At 39.0% G+C, this 18,887-nt stretch overlaps 1 protein-coding gene across 11 annotated transcripts in view; it reads right to left on the reverse strand.

Moving 5' to 3' along the window:
• Positions 1-18,887, reverse strand: part of RUNX1T1 (RUNX1 partner transcriptional co-repressor 1) — a 114,033-nt gene that overhangs the window by 2,376 nt on the left and 92,770 nt on the right. For all 11 annotated transcript variants that reach the window (XM_052786755.1, XM_052786759.1, XM_052786756.1 and 8 more), the window contains 2 exons: positions 14,027-14,095; positions 7,795-7,985 (listed from right to left, as the gene is read on the reverse strand). In XM_052786755.1, coding sequence (XP_052642715.1) covers positions 7,795-7,985; positions 14,027-14,095 — 260 coding nt within the window. The remainder of the gene's footprint in view (positions 1-7,794; positions 7,986-14,026; positions 14,096-18,887) is intronic.

Raw genomic sequence — 18,887 nt, forward strand, 5'->3', positions numbered from 1 at the left:
AATGACCTGTCAAGTTTGTATTAGCATTTCAAAGAGATACAATGCCTCATCCTGCTGACTAGAAAGAGAATAAATTGTGATATACCTAGATTCTCCTTCTTTTGCTATACTCATATTTCTGAACAGTCATGTCATACTTGTAGAAGTTTCATTTTGCCAGCTTGATGCTTGCACTGTTATCTAGTAAACGTGGTATAATTCTGTTCCAACTGTACTTGCACAGAATTTCCACCTACTGCTATGCCTGCTGACCTCCTAGCTATTTGATTCCAACTAAATTGCCAGCCCTGGGTTTGGCCCGTATTTCCCTGTATCCCCTCATCAGAAAACAAGTACACATGTACAAAACCTCCCCATGCAGACTTTTCTGAAAAGACACTTTTCCCCACATGGAATAACGCTGAAGTCAGCCAGCACCTGCCCAGGTGCAGGAATCCCTCCCTTGTGCATATCTGATTGCAACACTGAAGTGCATGCTTTAATCGTGCTGGAATTGTTACAAGGATGTCAAACTTTTTCTACTCAAATATCTCTTTAATTAGGCCAACTTCTGGGGAATCTTCATTTTGCTTCCTTTTTGGGGAAGGCCTATCTGCACAGACAGAACTGTCTCCAGATGTGACCAGAGCCACCGTACGATATTGCAGTATCTTACCACAAGATCTGTATTGATGTCAGAAAACAGTCATTTAATTTTAACAGTATTGGTTCAACTTTCTTATAAAACAGTCATCAATTAACTATCAGCTTGTACAGAACATGAAAAGTGAGACATAAGTGCAAGATTTTAATGAAGTGACAAAGCTCTAAACTGGCTCCTTACATGATTACTTAATGTGTCCTACATTGTCTGGTATGTGATTTTGTCCATTGGACATATTATTTCTAATTTAACAGGTCATTACAGCTTTAGTGTAATTGTGGGAATAAAAGCACATAAAATACAAGAATTTCAAAATAAATTTTACAGCTCACATTTATGCAACAACTCACTGCATTTATAAATTACTACAGTGCAAATTAGCATAAACAAGCACACATGCCATGGGGAGCTTGCATTGCGATAGTAGCTGGATTTGACGTGCAGAACTCCTGTCCTGCACAGCCCTCACCATTGAGGCCACTCATTGCTCCTTCCCACATGCAAGTTGTGAAAAACAGCAGTAAAGTTCAGGCTCGGGTGCCGCAACCTTTGGCAGCAGATGCTTTCTCTTCACACTGCTGGCTGATACCTCCAGAGCCCAAATTCTACTGAAGAAAAGCCAGGCTCAAGATGCCACCTAATAGCCTGGGCTGTGCTTCATATGCCTCTGCTCACCTATTTCCATTTGATTCAGATAGCACGGACAGAGCCTGAGCTCACTACGGGATTAAGCATGCTCAAGGTATCTTCCCTCCTGGGAAGCTCTAGCAGGTACCAGCAAAACGGGGCACCCTGGCTGAACCATGTAGACAGCATCTCAGATAACAGGGGACCACAATGTCATGTTGGTGACAAGGTGGCAATCATCATACAAGGGTGTATGAGCACAACTATGGACTGCTTTACACCTGATTTAAGACTCTCCATCTCCTAGCATTTGCAAGACCCAGCCTGGAGTACTGTCCAGTCTGGGATGACACACTTCAAACACAGTAAATCAAATAAGATAAATAAGACTTGGGAAGAACCCAGAGAAAGGCAGACAGAATAATCAGAAGTCCAACAAACACAAGCTATGAGAAGAGACTGAACGAACTCAGACTGTTAAACCTAAGGAAAGATGGTAGCCTGAGAGGGGACGGTAGAACCCAAACATCTTGGAGGCTACTGCAGTGAAATGGTCAATGACCATGTCTACATGGATGACCAGGAGAAGTAACAGGATCAAACATCTGCAAAAAAAACTGGAAAGAGATGTTATGAGAAATCTCTTTTTAAGGACAGGCACAAATTGCCTAGAGGCGCTGGAGAATCTCCATCACTAAAGCACAGGAAAAGCAGGTATCTTACAGGAATGATACAGCTAGAGTTGATCATGCATTGGGAAAGGGAGTAGCAGATCTCTCAAAGCCTCTCCTGGTCTATCTTCTCTGTCTTTAGGTAGTGCCCTACTACAGCGCACTTCCAGGTTCTGCTTTATAGAGTTCCAGATGTAGCTAAAACTACGAGGAGGACTGGATTACGGTTTAACTCTGCATTGATTTTCCTGTGAAACAGTGAGGTTATACAAAAGGCCAGATTCTCAGACTACATAATTCAATTTAACTTCAGTCCCTTGAAAATGGATTAATTCAATGAAATTGGGCTAAATTACACCAGATGGGAATCTCGCTCCGAATTTATGCCACCGATCATATTTCATCCTCTTCTTTCAACTGACAAGGCACATCAGTCTTAGGTCAGAGCCTTATCTTAGGTCAGACTCTTAATTCTCATGCACTTAAGCTTCCATCTTCAAACAACAGAACTCAGAAACTTCTGTTTGCCATCATGAAAATTCTTAAAAACAAATGGTCTCCATTTCTGTGGTCTCCAGTACTAGGACACATACTTGTCAATAATTTTGCCCATCCCATGGCTTTCATCTTTGACATATTCAACCACAATTGAGTATTTGCTTTCCTCTGACACCTCCAGCTGAGACTCAGTGTAGAGCTTGCTTAAAGAAGAAAAAAACCCAAATGGACTGTGACATGTCAAAGAGATGATGAACTCTAAAATGCCGTAATACAGTGTCAAACACTGCTCTGTCATCTTTGATAAATTCTGGATTTCCCCAGTTTACCAGGAAAGGAAGCATGGATGGGTATGAAGAACCCAGTTTTTTCCTGGTTCTGCAATGCCCATGGCATTCAAAACGCTATCACTGCTAACCCCAAGAAAAAGAACATCTAGAAATCACTGAAACCACAGTGGCATAAACAAGAGCTGTATGAGCCACTGAACACCAGTGTAAAAAAACCAGCAAAGTTGTTTATGAATTCTATCCAAGACCTGTTAGCAAGGGAAACACATTGGTACTTTGGAAATTCCCACGCTGCATCAAAATGCAGCACTCCATACAAAGATATTCAAAACTTTAGATGTTTCTAGTAAAGTTACAGCTATCACTGAAATCTCCAGGCTTGCCCAAGCCACTGTTTATTGTGTGAAGTACATCTATGTTCATACAAGTCAGCATGAGAGAAGCTAAATCCCGAAAACAGAAGTGGGGAGAAGCATACGGAAGAGACGTGCAAGCTGGCTAGCAAGGCTTAGCTTAGCAATCTGGGGCAGTGCCAACATTCACATCACATCTGGACTGATCCTCTGCAGAACACATGGCTCTGGTGCCTCTGTACCACCCACTACTGCAGGGGATGATGTGCTACTTTCTAAGAGATGCCCAGCCAAAAAATTAAACATTAGCTGACATAGGTATTAAATTTAATACCAGCCTAAAAACTAGGCTTGCCTGAATCACAGCATCTGATGCTCAGAATCAGGTTTGCTGGCACAGTCCTGGTCTCAGTGGATTGGTCAGCAGAGATTGAACCCAGCTGTCTTCAAAATGTCAGGTGTGATATTCACATACAACATAAACTGCTGCAATATAAACAAGCCCTAACATTGCACATCTCTTAAAAGCAGTGTTGGACCAGTTACATACTTGTTTTATCTGAGCAGATGTCAGCATCTGCTTTAAGTAGAGAGAACCGAAACATTTGTGTTCCTTCTCCAGCCCCCACCCTACTCAAAAGTGAGGAAGAACACTGAGTGTCAGATTTTTCAGTGGCATTTTATACCAGAGCAGAAAGACAGATGTTTTGATGATTATTTTTTTTCCCCCTACAATCTGGGCAGCCAGTTTCTTTGCTAAGCTGTTCACCCTTACTATTAAAATTGATTTGCACAACAGTACATTGCAGCCAAAGCAAGCACGGCAGTCATTAAAGAGTAGGCTGCTCACACATGTTTCTGTACTCAGCCAAGTCAACTACTGATGAATGGGTCATCTTTTGTCAAGCCAACTGTAAGGAACTGGTAAAGAAATAATTTGTGGTTCAGGAACAGCCATGCTGACAGGTAGGCCTTCTCCTGTCCTTTTGCTTTCCAACAGCAGTGTGCTCTGTTAGCTGATCTTCAACAAATCTCTCATTAGGGTAACAGAAAATAATAAACATATCCTGCTCAGTCACAACGGCTTATCCTGAGAAACTATGGAAATCTTTAGAAAGTAAATGTACAAACACTGAAGCAGTGGCACTGCGAGTTAAATCATATTGAACAATTCAAACATAAGCAAAGAACAATAGTTCAACAAGGGATCGCGTCAGGGTCAGAAATTAAAACTGTACTATGTAATATGGTAATTCTCAAAATATTGCAGACCACTTCTTAAAAGTCAAGATGCTTCAAATATCACACCTCCCCTATTAGTCCTCTCACTGTCCTCGGCTCCCTTTATTTTGCTCCAGTCAGCTCAACATGCCCTACTTCACTGTTTTCTTGCAGACAATCTTGCACTCAAGGATGCTACTTTTTCTGGGTTAAAAACAAAGCAAAACAAACCACAAAAAAACCCCAAACAAAAATAGAAAAAAAACCCACAAAACCCCACAACAACAACAACAAAAATCAAAAAAATCAATCTACTTCTCTTTGTGAGACCTCTGAAAGGTCTTGGATGAGGAAACTACATATTATCTTAAAATTATAATAATTACAAAAAACTTTAGTCTTAGTACTTGTTATCACTTTGAGGTCTGGAGAAGACTGCAGTAAAAATCATGCCACAAAGTTCTCACACCAGAGCAGCTTCAAGAAGCCCCAGCTAGGTTCAGGATGCATTTTACTGAATAACAACTGAAGAGCTGTAAGGGAGAAACCTTGCCAATAGACAGGGAGTGGCCATATCAGATGAAAATTATATCTGATACATTAGAAATCTGGTGCCAAATTCCCATCTCCATTCATAGTTTCAACAGCCAAAAGAACAAATTACACCCGTGGGAGAAATATTCTCTGTCAGGAACTGCATGGAGATTATATAGCAGCCTATACTGAGCTCTCTTGCAGGCCTTGGCGTAATGTCCTGCCAAGGATAAGAAACGAGGAGTGATGTTCAGCCTTCCTCTAGACCTGGAAGACTGCAGAAGCTGCTCTTCAGCCTTCTCATATTTGGAACTGGAAATATTCTAGCCCTGGAAATATTACTCCAGTGCTTTTAGTACACAGGAATCTGCATTGCTAGAAGCATTCTGCTGAAAGTTGTAAACAGAGAGAAGTTTACGGAGACTCACAACCTAGACAAATGAGGAGGAACATTCACAGAGAGATTGAGAGATAATGAGCACCAAAGCAAATGTGAAGTTTTATTCCTCAACACAAGGTCTCATCTTCAAAGAAACGCTTTTCAAACACTGGCAAACTGATCTTCTGTCCTCAAAGATGAAGGAAAAGTGTGGTCCATTCTTACAGGAGTTATCCAAAAAAAAAAAAAAAAAAAAAAAAAAGGGGACAGCCAGAGTTAACAGGTAATTGTGAGAAGCACTGCCCTAAATGTTTGGAGTCTGGCATAATTAGAAGCTGAAGAGGAACTAATTATAAAAACTAAATAGACACATCTAACTCTCAAATAAGTATCACTGTCATCTCCCTTCACAATTAATCAAGCACCTGTAAACACAAACTGAGCAAACGTGAGTTCTCTCTGCAGGTTTACTAAAACTTCCATTCTTCACCTCAAAACAGCCACCCTGATGTGCCACTCATGATCACAGGGGTGAAAGCTGCAGGACCAGGACACTAGACTTCATTTCTAAGTCCAGGAGGCTTGTATTCTCCCTGAGGATGCACAGCCCTGAGAACATCCGTAACCTTATGAGCCACATTTCATCAGAATGCAATTAAAAGAATTATTTGCCTTTTTTTAAAGTCCTGTTTCCAAGAAGTAGACAACCTTGTAAGTAATTCTGCTGGAGAAGAAGTAAAGTTGTCTGTTGTTATACAGCTTTTTCCAGAGCTATGACTGCTCAGGAGTTAATTACAGCACACAAACTCTCTACATGTTCCTTTGGATGCACATTTGCTTGTGGAAGAATGGGCTGTGTGTATTGGCACATAAGTACTTCCTCTGTCCTGCCTACACTGTATCAGTTCACTAAACAGATTTAATTTGCTGCTTCCTCCAAAGGCATTTACCTTTGGAATTTTGGTTTTAACAATAGAAGTCTCTTGTACATATACACACACAAAATGACACCTCTTTAATGATGCTAAGTCAGACAAACGCCCTCTCTGTGAACATAGTGCAGGAAAAATGTCCTCGAGTATCTCAGATACAAAATGCCAATAAATTGAATTTATGTCTCATTTAATCTACAATGGAACAGTTAGTACTTAAAGGGTATGTACACTTCCCGTAGTCCCTTTCTTCCTGAGAAACTTTCAGATGCTGAAAATCAATTCCTTTTGTCTCCTTGTTATTCATCTGCTACACATTAAGGAGAAACTCTGGGCATTCAGTGATCCCACAATGGTCTTTCATCTCCAGAGAAGCCTGGTATGAATTAAAATCTTACGCTCCCTCAAATTATGGATGCATACTGCAGCATGCCACTGACTTATCTGCTTGTGATTTTTGCCAGTTTTCTCAGCATGCTGCAGCTAGCTCATCTGCATCTTTCAACTTAAGTGACTCTTCTACAACGCTGCCCATCCACCCCATGAAAAGTGCTTTGACACTAGCATACACAAACAGATGTCCCCACACAACAGGTACTGCTATCTAATCTTTTTTCTAACTCCCTGCCATTTAGAATTTATATTGAAAAGTGGGTTTACTACAGCCAAGATCTTAGTACAAGAACAATAAATACTTCATGAAAGTAATGTTCTTTCATTTCAGTGGCCTTGAGAGATGAAGATTATATAGAAGTAACTTTTAACTGATGTCACTTCTTTGTCATGTCTGTTTTTAAGGGCAGTTTTAACTTAGGATGTTGTTTTTCTGTAACGGATGTAAAATTTAATTGCTATCTAGACTGCTGCAGCGCTGGTCAAACACATGCTGCTCTTTCTCTCCCAGCTTCCAACTAGTGGTGCTGCTGGACGTCCCGTACTGCAGCAATTCAAGGCTTCCACTCTCAGGTCTGAAAGTAAATCAAGGCTTAACATACTTATTCTTGTTTTACTCTTTGTTCTCTTTTCAGTCTATTTTTTCCTCCTTCCAAACACTGTTTGCCCACTCCTCGACTCTCAAATATTCCTTGCAGCCACAGCAGCACATTCAAAATCAGGAAACACTTGGAAATCTACATTCACATTCTGTCCTACAGGAACCATCATCTTTTGCTCATCACTTCTACATCCAAAACTTTCCCCAGACAAGCTTTTAGCCACCTTGCTCTACAATCTCTTAAATGAATCTTTTCTTTGTTTAAATCAGATTTCAGTGTGAAATATTTTCCACCAAGCAATCTTGTTATCTATTCAATATGGCAGTTTGAAGAGCTTTAAAATAAAGCTACTTGAAAGCTAAATTAGAACAGAAATGTGTGCATTATATGTAACCCTGAACAGCAGTTAAAAGGTGAGAACACAACTCAAGTTCACTAGCTATTTCAGGCTCCGATTACAACACAGCCAAGAAAAATTTGGAGCTCCGCATGTGCCTCACATACGCGTCCAAAGCAACTGTGCAAACAGTTAATAGCGGGCACTGCTATTCCCGTGTCACTGTCACTGAATAGCCTGTGCCAGATTAAAGCTAGCTCAGTTACACCTATGGTTTGCAGCCACAGGTGATGCCTGCCCAGCAAAGACCTTACCTCACTTGAATCCTCCTGCTGATTGATAACAGCTAGTGCATCCTCTGCAGCCTGGCGCTTGGCTTCGGCAACAGTGCGCTCCATCTTGGCTCTCTCTGAAGTGATCATGTCGTGAGCTTTCCGCTCTGCCTCCGACACTGCCTTCTGCAACTCGGCCATCGCCTGACGCTTTACTTCGTTGACAGCTTCCTCTACAAAGGAGGGCAGAAATCCTCGTCAGCACAGGACGTTTGGTGCAGGGTTACACAGAACTGATGCATGAAATGCCGCAGATACTCTATGATATTGAGAGTCTTCATTTTGAGTAGAAGGGCACAGAGGAACCTGGTTTCTCAAGACTCTTCAAGACCACCCAGGTGCTCCTTTACCGCCCCATCACCAAAGCCTCTAACACTTGCGACAATTCCTGCTATTTTGATTCACACTCAGTACTTCTTTAAGTACAGACATTTCAGATCTCTGGCGCGTTATTTTTGTGACCTTTTTGAACATTTTACTTGGAAAATTGGTTTTGCAGCACACCAGACTTATGAATATGTTTGGCAAGAATTATTATTTAAGACATAATATTACAGACTTTTTCAAAAATGTGTCTTTAAGCTCTGGAAATTAAGACAGAATTTATAGTCATTAACGAATTTTTTCCCCATACGTTAACGAATAAATACATGAAGTTAAAAAAACCCCAAGAGTTTATTTAAAAAACTTAAATCGCTGGTCTAATATCTTTTCCTGGACATATAATTTTACGAGCCAAAATTAAAATTTGTTTATGAACGTTCATTTGACCTCTTGATCTCTCCTTCAAACCCATGTTTACACTGTGAAGACTTGACTTCCTGGCTCCGCAGAGCTCTTGAGCACACTACAGCCAGCAAGGTTTCAGTGCACAATTAACACTGAGCAGGGGCACACTGCTTCATTGAATTGAAACCTTCATGCTTCTTGTAAAATAACTAAGTCAGCATGAGCCGTTTCTTCGGTATATACTGGCATCATATCTTTTATTCCGGAAAACATGGATTGTCACAAATTAGTTATTTGGGTTTTGATGCAGGAAGAGTGCAAAGATTTTACTAATGAACAGTCTTTTAATTGACAACTAAAACAAGTAATTTCTTTTTTTTTTTTAATTAACTGCTCTAATTAACAAGGAAACCATCCTCCCCCTGAATTAGTTTATCTAATTTTCATCTTTATTCAAAGCAAAATGACAATGATTAATTGAAAATTTAATAAGCAGTAATTATTAACTTGGCAAACCTAGTACCAATTAACACTCTATTAAAACTAATTATGACATGTTTCATTCAAGTGTTTGCACTTAATTGTTTCATCCACTTAAAAACCACCTTAATTAAATGTTCTGTTTAATTAAAAACATAGATTTCTATAAAAATGTTTTCCTGTAGATTAAAATCTAAGTATTACAACTGTGTTACGGGTTTTAGTCCATGTATTTAGCCCATGCATTTGTGTGCATGCACATGTACATAGACCAAACTCTTACATACAGATACTAAGTCAATAACTCTCTTGAGTTATGTCTCATAGCTCTGCACTTGTTATTTAAAAAAAATTGACTACATGAAGTCTCCATTGTCAGTTATTAAGCAAATTGAAATAAAGACTTAACTTTAAGCCACGTACTGACTAAAATGGAATTAATTAAAATGAAAGAAGAGTTCTATTACTCTGTGTTTGTGTGTGTGTGTGTCAATGCACGTGCATGTCTGCAAGAGGTGTTTCAAGTGAAGTTGGGGGGCGGGGGGAACTTAGAGATAAAACTTATGCCTTTATTTTTATGAGGCTGAAAATATGCCCTTATATTACCCTACCATAAATGTTGTTTAGGGGAAAGCCTCAGGAGAGGAAAAAATCATACCCTTCAACCATACAGCCAAGGCTTAATTTACTTTGAATATTCAAGGTGAATTAAAATTCTATCTAAGTGGCAATACAGGACAATAATTTTTGCTTACGATCAAAGCTGCAGCTAGACTAATTCTATATGCAAATCAGGCAATTTATATTTAAATTATGCATTCCTATTCTAGTCCCACAGGCGCACACAGATCAGCAAAGGGAATTGGTAGGACATTTGCAAGGTGCTTGAATATTTATTACCAACTGCAAACATTCACTGATCGTGAGAAAAGAAATATACACAGGCAAACATACAGATGCAATTTTATTACCATTTTCATAAAAATGAGGCAACTTAAATACAGACGTTTTGTGTCTATGAACTGCAGTTACTAACAAAGTGGATTTCTTTTGAGAAAATCTGTATTCTTGCTGGTATTTGCTACGAATAGAAATTATCTTTGTATGGCATAATGCACTTTCATTACATCATATAAATTTAGTTTTACGTTGAGGTGTTTGCAGTGGTTAGAAATACCAGTTTAAACTATTATATAAAACAAACAAAATACTCCAACATTTTACAGACTTCTAATTTTATAGTTTTTCATCCTACATAATCTACTTCTTTTCAGCCCAAATATTGAAATTGAGCCTTATATTCTAACTTCTCTGCTGCGTAAGTTTTTTTGCAAAGCTTCTGAGAGTGTGAAGATGCTAAAAGTGCTTAGAAGGCCATATGCCTGACTGATACTCTTTAATTGGCATAAACTATGGATTGGACTTTAGTATTTCCATTAACTTTGACAACAGAATTTGTGTTGTGCTATACTAAGTGTGAAAACAAATAGTTAAAATATGTTGGGGGTTTTGGTCACAATGCACCACCATTATTTCCATTTATTATGAACTCATGAACACCCAAATAAACTAGACAAAATTTCATATCATTGATTTTCTGCACATCTACTCAAAATAAATGTTTTCACTACCTACAGGTATTTTATAGACATAGAATGCAGGCTTCATAGTTTCAGGTAACAATAAAAACTGTAGTATCTGTGCAGGAAAAGTTATGGGTGACAGTGAAGGGAGATTTTATTTGCCTTGACAGTGCTGAGCTATGAAGACCAAGAATGATACCAGCACTCTTCTCTGCATTTCCAGAGAAAGGAAGAGTGATTAGACTCCAATATCAGAAAACATAAATCCAGAAGTTTTTAAAACCAAGTATCTAAGATGCATGTATCTGCATCTTCCATTTTCCCACTAATGCTAAGCATTCTTGGCATAAATTCACTCTGTCATTTTAGGAATGCAATTGAAATCTTCCTTCCCTTTGAGTAGCGCTAACTCATGAAAGAAGCTCCAGGGAACAAACAGCCTGGGTGGAATAGGCGTTACTCAGAGTGATCAGAGGTCCTTGGAGCTGACTCAGGATTGGTACTCAGCTCATCATTCACTGCTGTATATAACCCAACGTGATGATTCACCAGCCAGCCCCTTGTCACCTCCCTCACATCATGGGCACACTCGGTCCACATGACGAGAAGAGAAAGGTGGTGGGCAGGGGTGCAGTCCTGTGCCACCATGACATTTTGCATCATCTCACTCTCAGGCTGACCCTGGCAAAGAAGGCCATTGGCCATTGGTGACATGAGTTATCTGTCTCATACCCCAAAATGCACCACCTCTTTCTCAGGACTACCCTGGAGAACGTGCAGGGGCCTTATTGTCTTTGTGTGAGAAAGTATGGTCATTCCACACCTGCTTGGTAACTCTAGCGCTTCCATCTGGATTGCCATGAACAGTAGGCCTTGCTAAGTGACAGGGGATGGCTGGAAGACAGATTCCTCGTGACAGAGAAAGAAGCTAAGGCAGCAGCCCACTGTGGCCCTGGGATCTCCTCAGTATTTAATAAAGGGAAATAGGTTTTTTCAGAGAGCAAGTCACCCAACCTATCATCTGACTGATCCTCTTCACGTGCCTGTCTCTCTCTTGACTACTGAGGGACACCAAGAACGTGGCTTGGACTCTTCAACTCCATATCCACAATTCAATGAGGTGAATCAGGGCACTGATGACTCCTTTCTACTGATGTGTGAAAATGAATTGGGCTCACATGGCTTTAATTCACAAGGTGCTGCATACCATGTGCTTGCTCCAACAGTCACAAAAGCATGTACTTAACTTGGTATATTTCAAGAATTACGCTGGAGTCGATCAATCTCCAAAAGCTTAAAGTGAATCCCTTTTTCACATGCTTTTGAGGTTGCTTATTTACCATTTTGATGCCAAATTCTTTCAGTTCAATGGATTCAGCATCCCAATCAGACTTTCATACTTGATTCAGCTGTTTACACATTGGTCTTTATGGACATTTGAGATACCAAGATACCCACACTGAGCCAGCAGAAATGACTTGTGAGAGATTTGCAGCCTTCTTGACTGGCAGTTGCAGCCCAGCCAGGAAACTACGGACCATCTCAAATGGCACTAGAGACCTATTCTTACAGAGCTGAATTGCACCTTTACTGCCTTGAACTGATTATGAAATTGTGGAGACCTCCAACTTTAGTGCACCCTCCTGAAAATGAAGGCCCATGATTTATGAAAAGCAGTATGCTTTCTGATGTTTTACTACTCTTAGTAACAGATACAGGTATGTATCCTGTAGAGAGTCAGGCTTTTTTTATTCTCCAATTCACAGGCATGTTCATTTAATAAAAGGAATCTAACTTAAACCCACATCAGCATGAAAATAGAGACTGGAAATGGGACCAAAAGAAAAACTTTGTTTCAAAGGAACTGATGACATATACGTTCACAAGATGACATGTCACAGCTCCTGTACACTACTGTTTGTGGAGATAAGCAATGTGAACGCACATCCAATTTTATAACTCAAGCCAAAAGCTTCCATTAACTTGTGTTGCTAGCTCACAAAGAAACTTTTTTTCTTTTATTGTACCGCATCAAGGAGTCATAAATGACCCGATATGCCAAACTACGTCAAAACCTAGGTTTTGCAAGAGAAATAAAGTTACTGAAATTCAACTGAATAATGCTTCTCTTACTGAGATTCCCTGGCACCGCATATTTTTTTCTTATTTGTCATTTAAGATGTTAACATAAATACAGCAAAACAAACTATAAAAATACTTTTGGGCATTGAGTTACAAAGGCTACACTTTCCTCGGACAAAAGAAAAATATGTAGATCGTTTTGTTATTTTTCATAGAAAACACAATAGTTCCAAAAATATTAATTAACATATTGGCAAATGTAGACCTCACATAATAAACCCACATCACACAAATCCCACAACTACTTGTCTGATGCAACGATATGCCAGCATAACATTTTTACACGAATGCTCTGTATCTAGTTTAAAATACACCAAAAAGGAGCAAGCAGTTACAGGAGATGCGATCAGAAAGCATCAGAACTGCTGCATATTTGCCATTTAATCATTAATTCCTGCTCAGACAGCTGCTGTAGACTTCATGGTTATACAGGTGTTCAAAAGGTGGGGGTGGGGGGTATGAGTGTATATATAGAAGCTCAACTACCTCGCCGGAGTTCAAGAGCTACCTCCTGGCCCCTCTGAAAACAAGGAAGCTCTGGTATCAATGTCAAAAGAGCAAAGGTTTAGCTCCAGCACCGCAATGGGATCCTCGCCAGGAAACTCCTGTGCTCAGGCAGAGCTTCAAAGTGTTGAAGAGAACTGCACAACCACAACGTCTGCCCATGGTGCTTTCCAAGCTTGAGGAAGATGCTGTCAATACCCGTGCAACCACCCAGAGCAGCTGCAGAGATGCAACCTTGCTTACTTCATTGAAAATTTTGTGGGTTTACGAGCACAGACTTCACTGGGGGCTGACAGGCACAAAATCTTTTTAAAACTAAGAATGGTTACATTGCATAGCTGAAGGTTTTTCTTCAACAGGTATACTTAGGTTTTTTCCCCTCCTTTGGGAATTCTTACCTTAAATAGGTAAGAACCTTAAAAAAAAAAAATCCCCACACAAATTTTTTTTTAAAATTGCTAACAGACTGAAACCTTAGCATATCAAGTTTCAGTCTGAAACCATTATAACCCCTGAAAATAGGGGTCCTTAATGGAAGTGCTGATATCCCCCTAACTATAGCAGCAGATGATTCTATTATAAAGATTATTTCATGTCCCAATCAGTTCAGTTTAAGATTATTAAACACAATTTCTTCTTGTTACTAGTAAGCCCTTTTTTCCCCCTTTTCTCCCCCCCCCCCCCCCCCCCCCCCCCCCCCCCATTCCTCACATCAGTGCATTAACAACTGCACACAGCTGCCAGAAGACTAAGCTGGTGTTTTTAAACAGTCTTACCAGCTTTCTTCCAGATCTCCTCTGGCACGTATCCAGATGCAGGCCTGTGAAGGAATTCCCGATGTGATTCTGCAGGAGGAGGGGGTGCGGAGGGAGAAAGAAAGAGCATCATAAGCAATGCTTGCTTGCTGAGAACAAGACTTAGAGAAATACCTTTTCCCTTTACTTATTGCTCAGACAAAAAATCACATTAAGTTTTTCTTTACTCAAACTAAAACGGATGCTATGGCCATAGCTCAAAAACGTCACAGACCAGATCAATGTTTAGGACTCAAATGTCTCATCTTAAGCCAAGCTGAAACTAGCTTGCTTTATTTTTATTTTACAGCATTTCAAGTCAACTCTATATGACAGTTTCCATGCTTTTAAGGCTGGCTTTGCAAGACCAACTGAGGGAGTGACGTGCTTCATCCTTTGTCATTATGTTTATGAAAAGGAAAAAGAAAGAGGGCAACAGTCCGGGTTTGGCACTTCGGCTCTGTGAAAGCAGAATGGCTACTTATGAGCAGAGATAAAAGCCAACATGTCATTCCAGTGATCAAATAAGCTGTCCACAGAAAAAGAAAGGGGTGTTTCTCTATGTTCAGAGCTACGCTTTCCTATATCTGAGCCCATGTTGGTAACTGCAGCTGCACGAGTTTGAAAAACAGGACCTTTAACTTTAGGTTAAGCCCCTAAATACATATGCTGCCAAACAACCTCACTGGAGCTGAAGCTCGTAATTCAGCCATATATTTCAATCACATTTTGACAGCTCCTTCCACCCCTCCTCTTTTTACAGGGTTTAACCTCTGGGCCTGAGCCTAAGAGCTCTGAAATCAGCAAGATCCCTTCCACACGGACTTCAAAGACACAAGATCAGACAGTACAGAAAGAAAATTCACTTTGGCTTGAAATTTAGCATACAGATTCTCAGCAGATGAAAAGTTGCTCCTTCCAAATACAACTTAAAAACTATTAACTATTTTTCAAAGTAATAGAGAGGAAATTAAAACAAAACAAAACAAAACACATAAAGGTAACTTCAATGTCATGATTACTATTGCCTGTGTGACAGAATTCAATTGTCAAAATAAAGTAACTTGATTTATTACATTAGAGGTAAGGTTTGAATCTTTTTAGAGATGTTGCTAGAAATTAAACATCCTGTTTGATGTCTGAGTTTGAAACATAACAAAAGTATATATGCCATGCTTTGAATACTAATTTTTAGTAAATATATTCATCTTAAAGCTATTATTTGCTAATATGATCAAAAAGTAGTATTTTTAATAAAAAGGTTGAATCATTAGGTTTTGCAAATCATTTTTTTACACCACTATACATATGCATGCAATACTGTTTATATACAGTAGGCTACAGAAACTTAAATACATGTGAAAGATGACATTTAATATCGCAGACAGCTAACAAAGGTGGAAATGATGGGCCATTTCAGCTACACAGAGAGTAGGGAATCCCAATCCCTGTGCACTGTTTCGCAGATGCAGTTTCTAGCACATGAATCTGCAGACACCGACAGGGTGGACTGAATCTTCCCATCTGACAGGCAGCTGAGTGGATTTCCCCAGCTTCTGTTTGTCACTAAAGTATGGGATGAAAATAAAATGGATTTTTGTAGGCAGAATTTCACACCTCTAGAGCATAAAATGATGGTGGGGGTGTGTGCAAGATTCTGCAAAACAGCTAACTATTTACATTGGTTTAATTGACTTGATAGAGGACTTCAGACCTGATGCTGAAAATGGGAAAATTCTCAGTTTCACTTGGCTTATATGATTCTGGAGACGACAAGTATCACTATGTACACTTCTCTCATCCCTTGGAGGTTTTTAGACTTATGGGCACAGTGCCAGTTCAGTCAGGGACAGAGGCAGCAGCAGAAAACATTGCTTGAAACCTCCAAGTGTGGCAAAACAAGGGGTTTGTTGCGTTCATGCCAAACTTTCTGTTGAGTTTTCCTGTCTGCTATTTAAGGTACCATCTACTGCAAGGGGATCATAACCTTGATTTAAGCCCTTTACTGTGGTACTGAGTATTAAAAATAAAGAGATGTGAAGCTGATTTTTTGGTACACATGACTTTCCAAAAATGGAATTCAATGACATAAATGACCAGATTGCCAGCTAATTGTTAAAATTTCCAAAACATAAACATCAATCAAGCTCTTATTCCAACCACAAATTATTTACATGAGGAATGAGATCCTCTGCAAGACGAATTAAATCAAGAGCTTGTGAGAGACTTTCCCATAGTTTGGAATGGTGCACAAAAACAAGACAAGAAGCACTTATGAAGATAATAAAAACCATATTTTCTAAGCAAGAAAAATATTATTAACATGGCTATTGTTTAGTCAGTGGTGATGAGTCCATGCAAATAATCTTCTTTTCAGGGCTAAACTACAGGACATGACCAGAGAATATAAGTCTTCTATTACTATTGTTTTTAAGGTAAGGTGTCTTTCAGGTTAAGAATCACAGAACTTGCTTACTAAAACTAAAACACAAAAGATCTTAACTTGGACATCTAGAAAACTCAAAACAAAAATAACACAATTGAGTGAAGTCCCTAAAATACTAAATGTAAAACCAACTGCAAAAAGCCATAATGAGGAAAATGCATTGTATTAACTGACTGACTGCAGCACCTAGAAGTCAAAATAAATTCTGCCTGGAAGAAAACTGAATTAAATCAGACAAAATTAGGAATAACCTGAAGCGACAAGGCAGCTCATACAGAAAAGGATAACAGAAAAGGCATTACGTGTCAGACATAATACAAAGGTTTGTTAATGGTGAAAATGCAACAATGTTACTATGCAGAACAATGGCATGTACACTACTGAATTTACTTGAAATTCATGGCAAGGCATGGTTTGAAAGCACTTGTTGACAATCAGTCCGGTTCCTACTGAACCAGGTGAAAAAGCCCAAAAAGGAAAATAAAAAGCATATATACATGAGAGTAATCAGTACTTGTCTGTGAATAGCTTAAATGAAGTAAAAATACAATAGATTTTGAAATAAAAAATGTTTGGGGAATTTTCTATTTTCTGATTTTAATGTGAAATAAACTTTTCAGCAAGAAAGTTGTTGGACTGGGACGTAAGAATACACATGAGGAAAAGACACAAAAATTAGTCTGTTTCAGCCCTCACATTGTATTGAACAGCAGGGAACAACATAATGTATTGTTTTGTAAAATATATAGAAAAAGTACTATTTTTAGTCTATCCTGGATATATTTTTTTTAATAAGAAAGAAAACATTCACCAAAAAAAATTCTCTTGTCACAATATGGTGCTGGGCTCCATATGGGCCCTGGTGTATTTATTTCAAGAACGCATTCAGCCATAAGAATCATTGACAGTTAATTGATCAACCAGGTTTCTGCAGTTTAATGAGTAAAAATGTCTTGTAGACTGATTATTTTTGGTAGCCTTAAAGAGAACAGGTGCTGAAAGTACTGAAAGAGAGAGACGTGGAGAGTTGTAAGAGCAGAAATAAATATGGGTCTGGGAAGTGAAAATGAGACGAAAAGCTAGGACCAAATAAAGGATATGAACTCTCACATGATAATAAGGACCAAACCCAAGAAAACAGAATAGAAAGACTTAAAAGGAAAAGATGTGTTCAAAACTGTCAAAAAGCCTAATCCATATTTGGAAAGAGAGAACAGAAGATGGGTTGACAATACAAAAGAATGGAGTATCACTGGACAGTGACATCCAAGCCTATAACAACAAAATATTAAGAAAGGCAGATGAACAGCTGATCTCTTGAGGCTCTTTTACAATTTTTTGTATTTATGAAAATACTGGCAGTGACAACAATATCCTATACGCCATAGTGAACATTAGGGCTCAAAAATAATAAAAGCTGCATATAACCAGCCCTGAATTATGGACTATTTCATATATGAAATATATATGCTTTTGTATGTATTTATATGCTTTTCATATGTCATATGCAAGTTTTGCTTCATTCTACCCTATAATAAATGTAACACCATTGGTGGGACACGGACAACAAACAGAAAACTTCTCAGAGCAACAAATATCAAATACATTCACTGCCTTCTTTGTAAAAGTCAAGCTCAAAAGTGTGCCACTCCAATTAATGAAATACATAGATTCAAATCTGAAGAAGCGTAATACTGAATGAGACTACCTTACTAACCTGGGGGGGGGGGGGGGGGGGGGCATGAGTTTCAAGTATTTTTATGTATATCTTTGCCCTTCTTTGCCCTCTAATACGTTTTTGTGGCTATTACAGCACTCCTTGAACACATGTGAAATTGCATTAAAAATATAGTTGTCTTCTCATTTAAAAAGAATAAGAAAAGGAAAACCGCATAGGTAGTGTATTACTGAATCATCCTCAGCCAAGACCAAGTCAGAACCAAGTACTGAGAATACAAATGCGCAATGTTTCCGCAGCTGTAGCCCTATCTAACAGCATGCAATTCAGTACGCCACAATCCTGCCCAAATCTCCCGTGCAATGAGTGGATTAAGAGCAATACTTAATATCATCAGTATCACCAGTATTACAGAGGCTTTACTTTCTAGAATTACAAGTTATAGACGTTACTGTGGTATTCACAACATTCCTGTTAGCTCATGTTGAGAATATCGTGCATATCACAGCAATGCTGATTATCTGCAAATGGCAAAGGAAAGATTTTATAATCACAGCATGAATAGACTTGTATTGGCAGGAATGCCCTGGCTAGCACTGAAAGGACGAGGGTGAACAACCTTTGATAAAATATAAACTAGCTCTGAAGGGGTTAACATTTAAAAATGTATTAAGAAATGGCTAACCTATGTGTTTTTGACAAACTCATACACTTCTGAG

This window comes from Harpia harpyja, chromosome 5 (assembly GCF_026419915.1).
Source record: "Harpia harpyja isolate bHarHar1 chromosome 5, bHarHar1 primary haplotype, whole genome shotgun sequence".
NCBI classification, from domain to species: Eukaryota; Metazoa; Chordata; class Aves; order Accipitriformes; family Accipitridae; genus Harpia; species Harpia harpyja.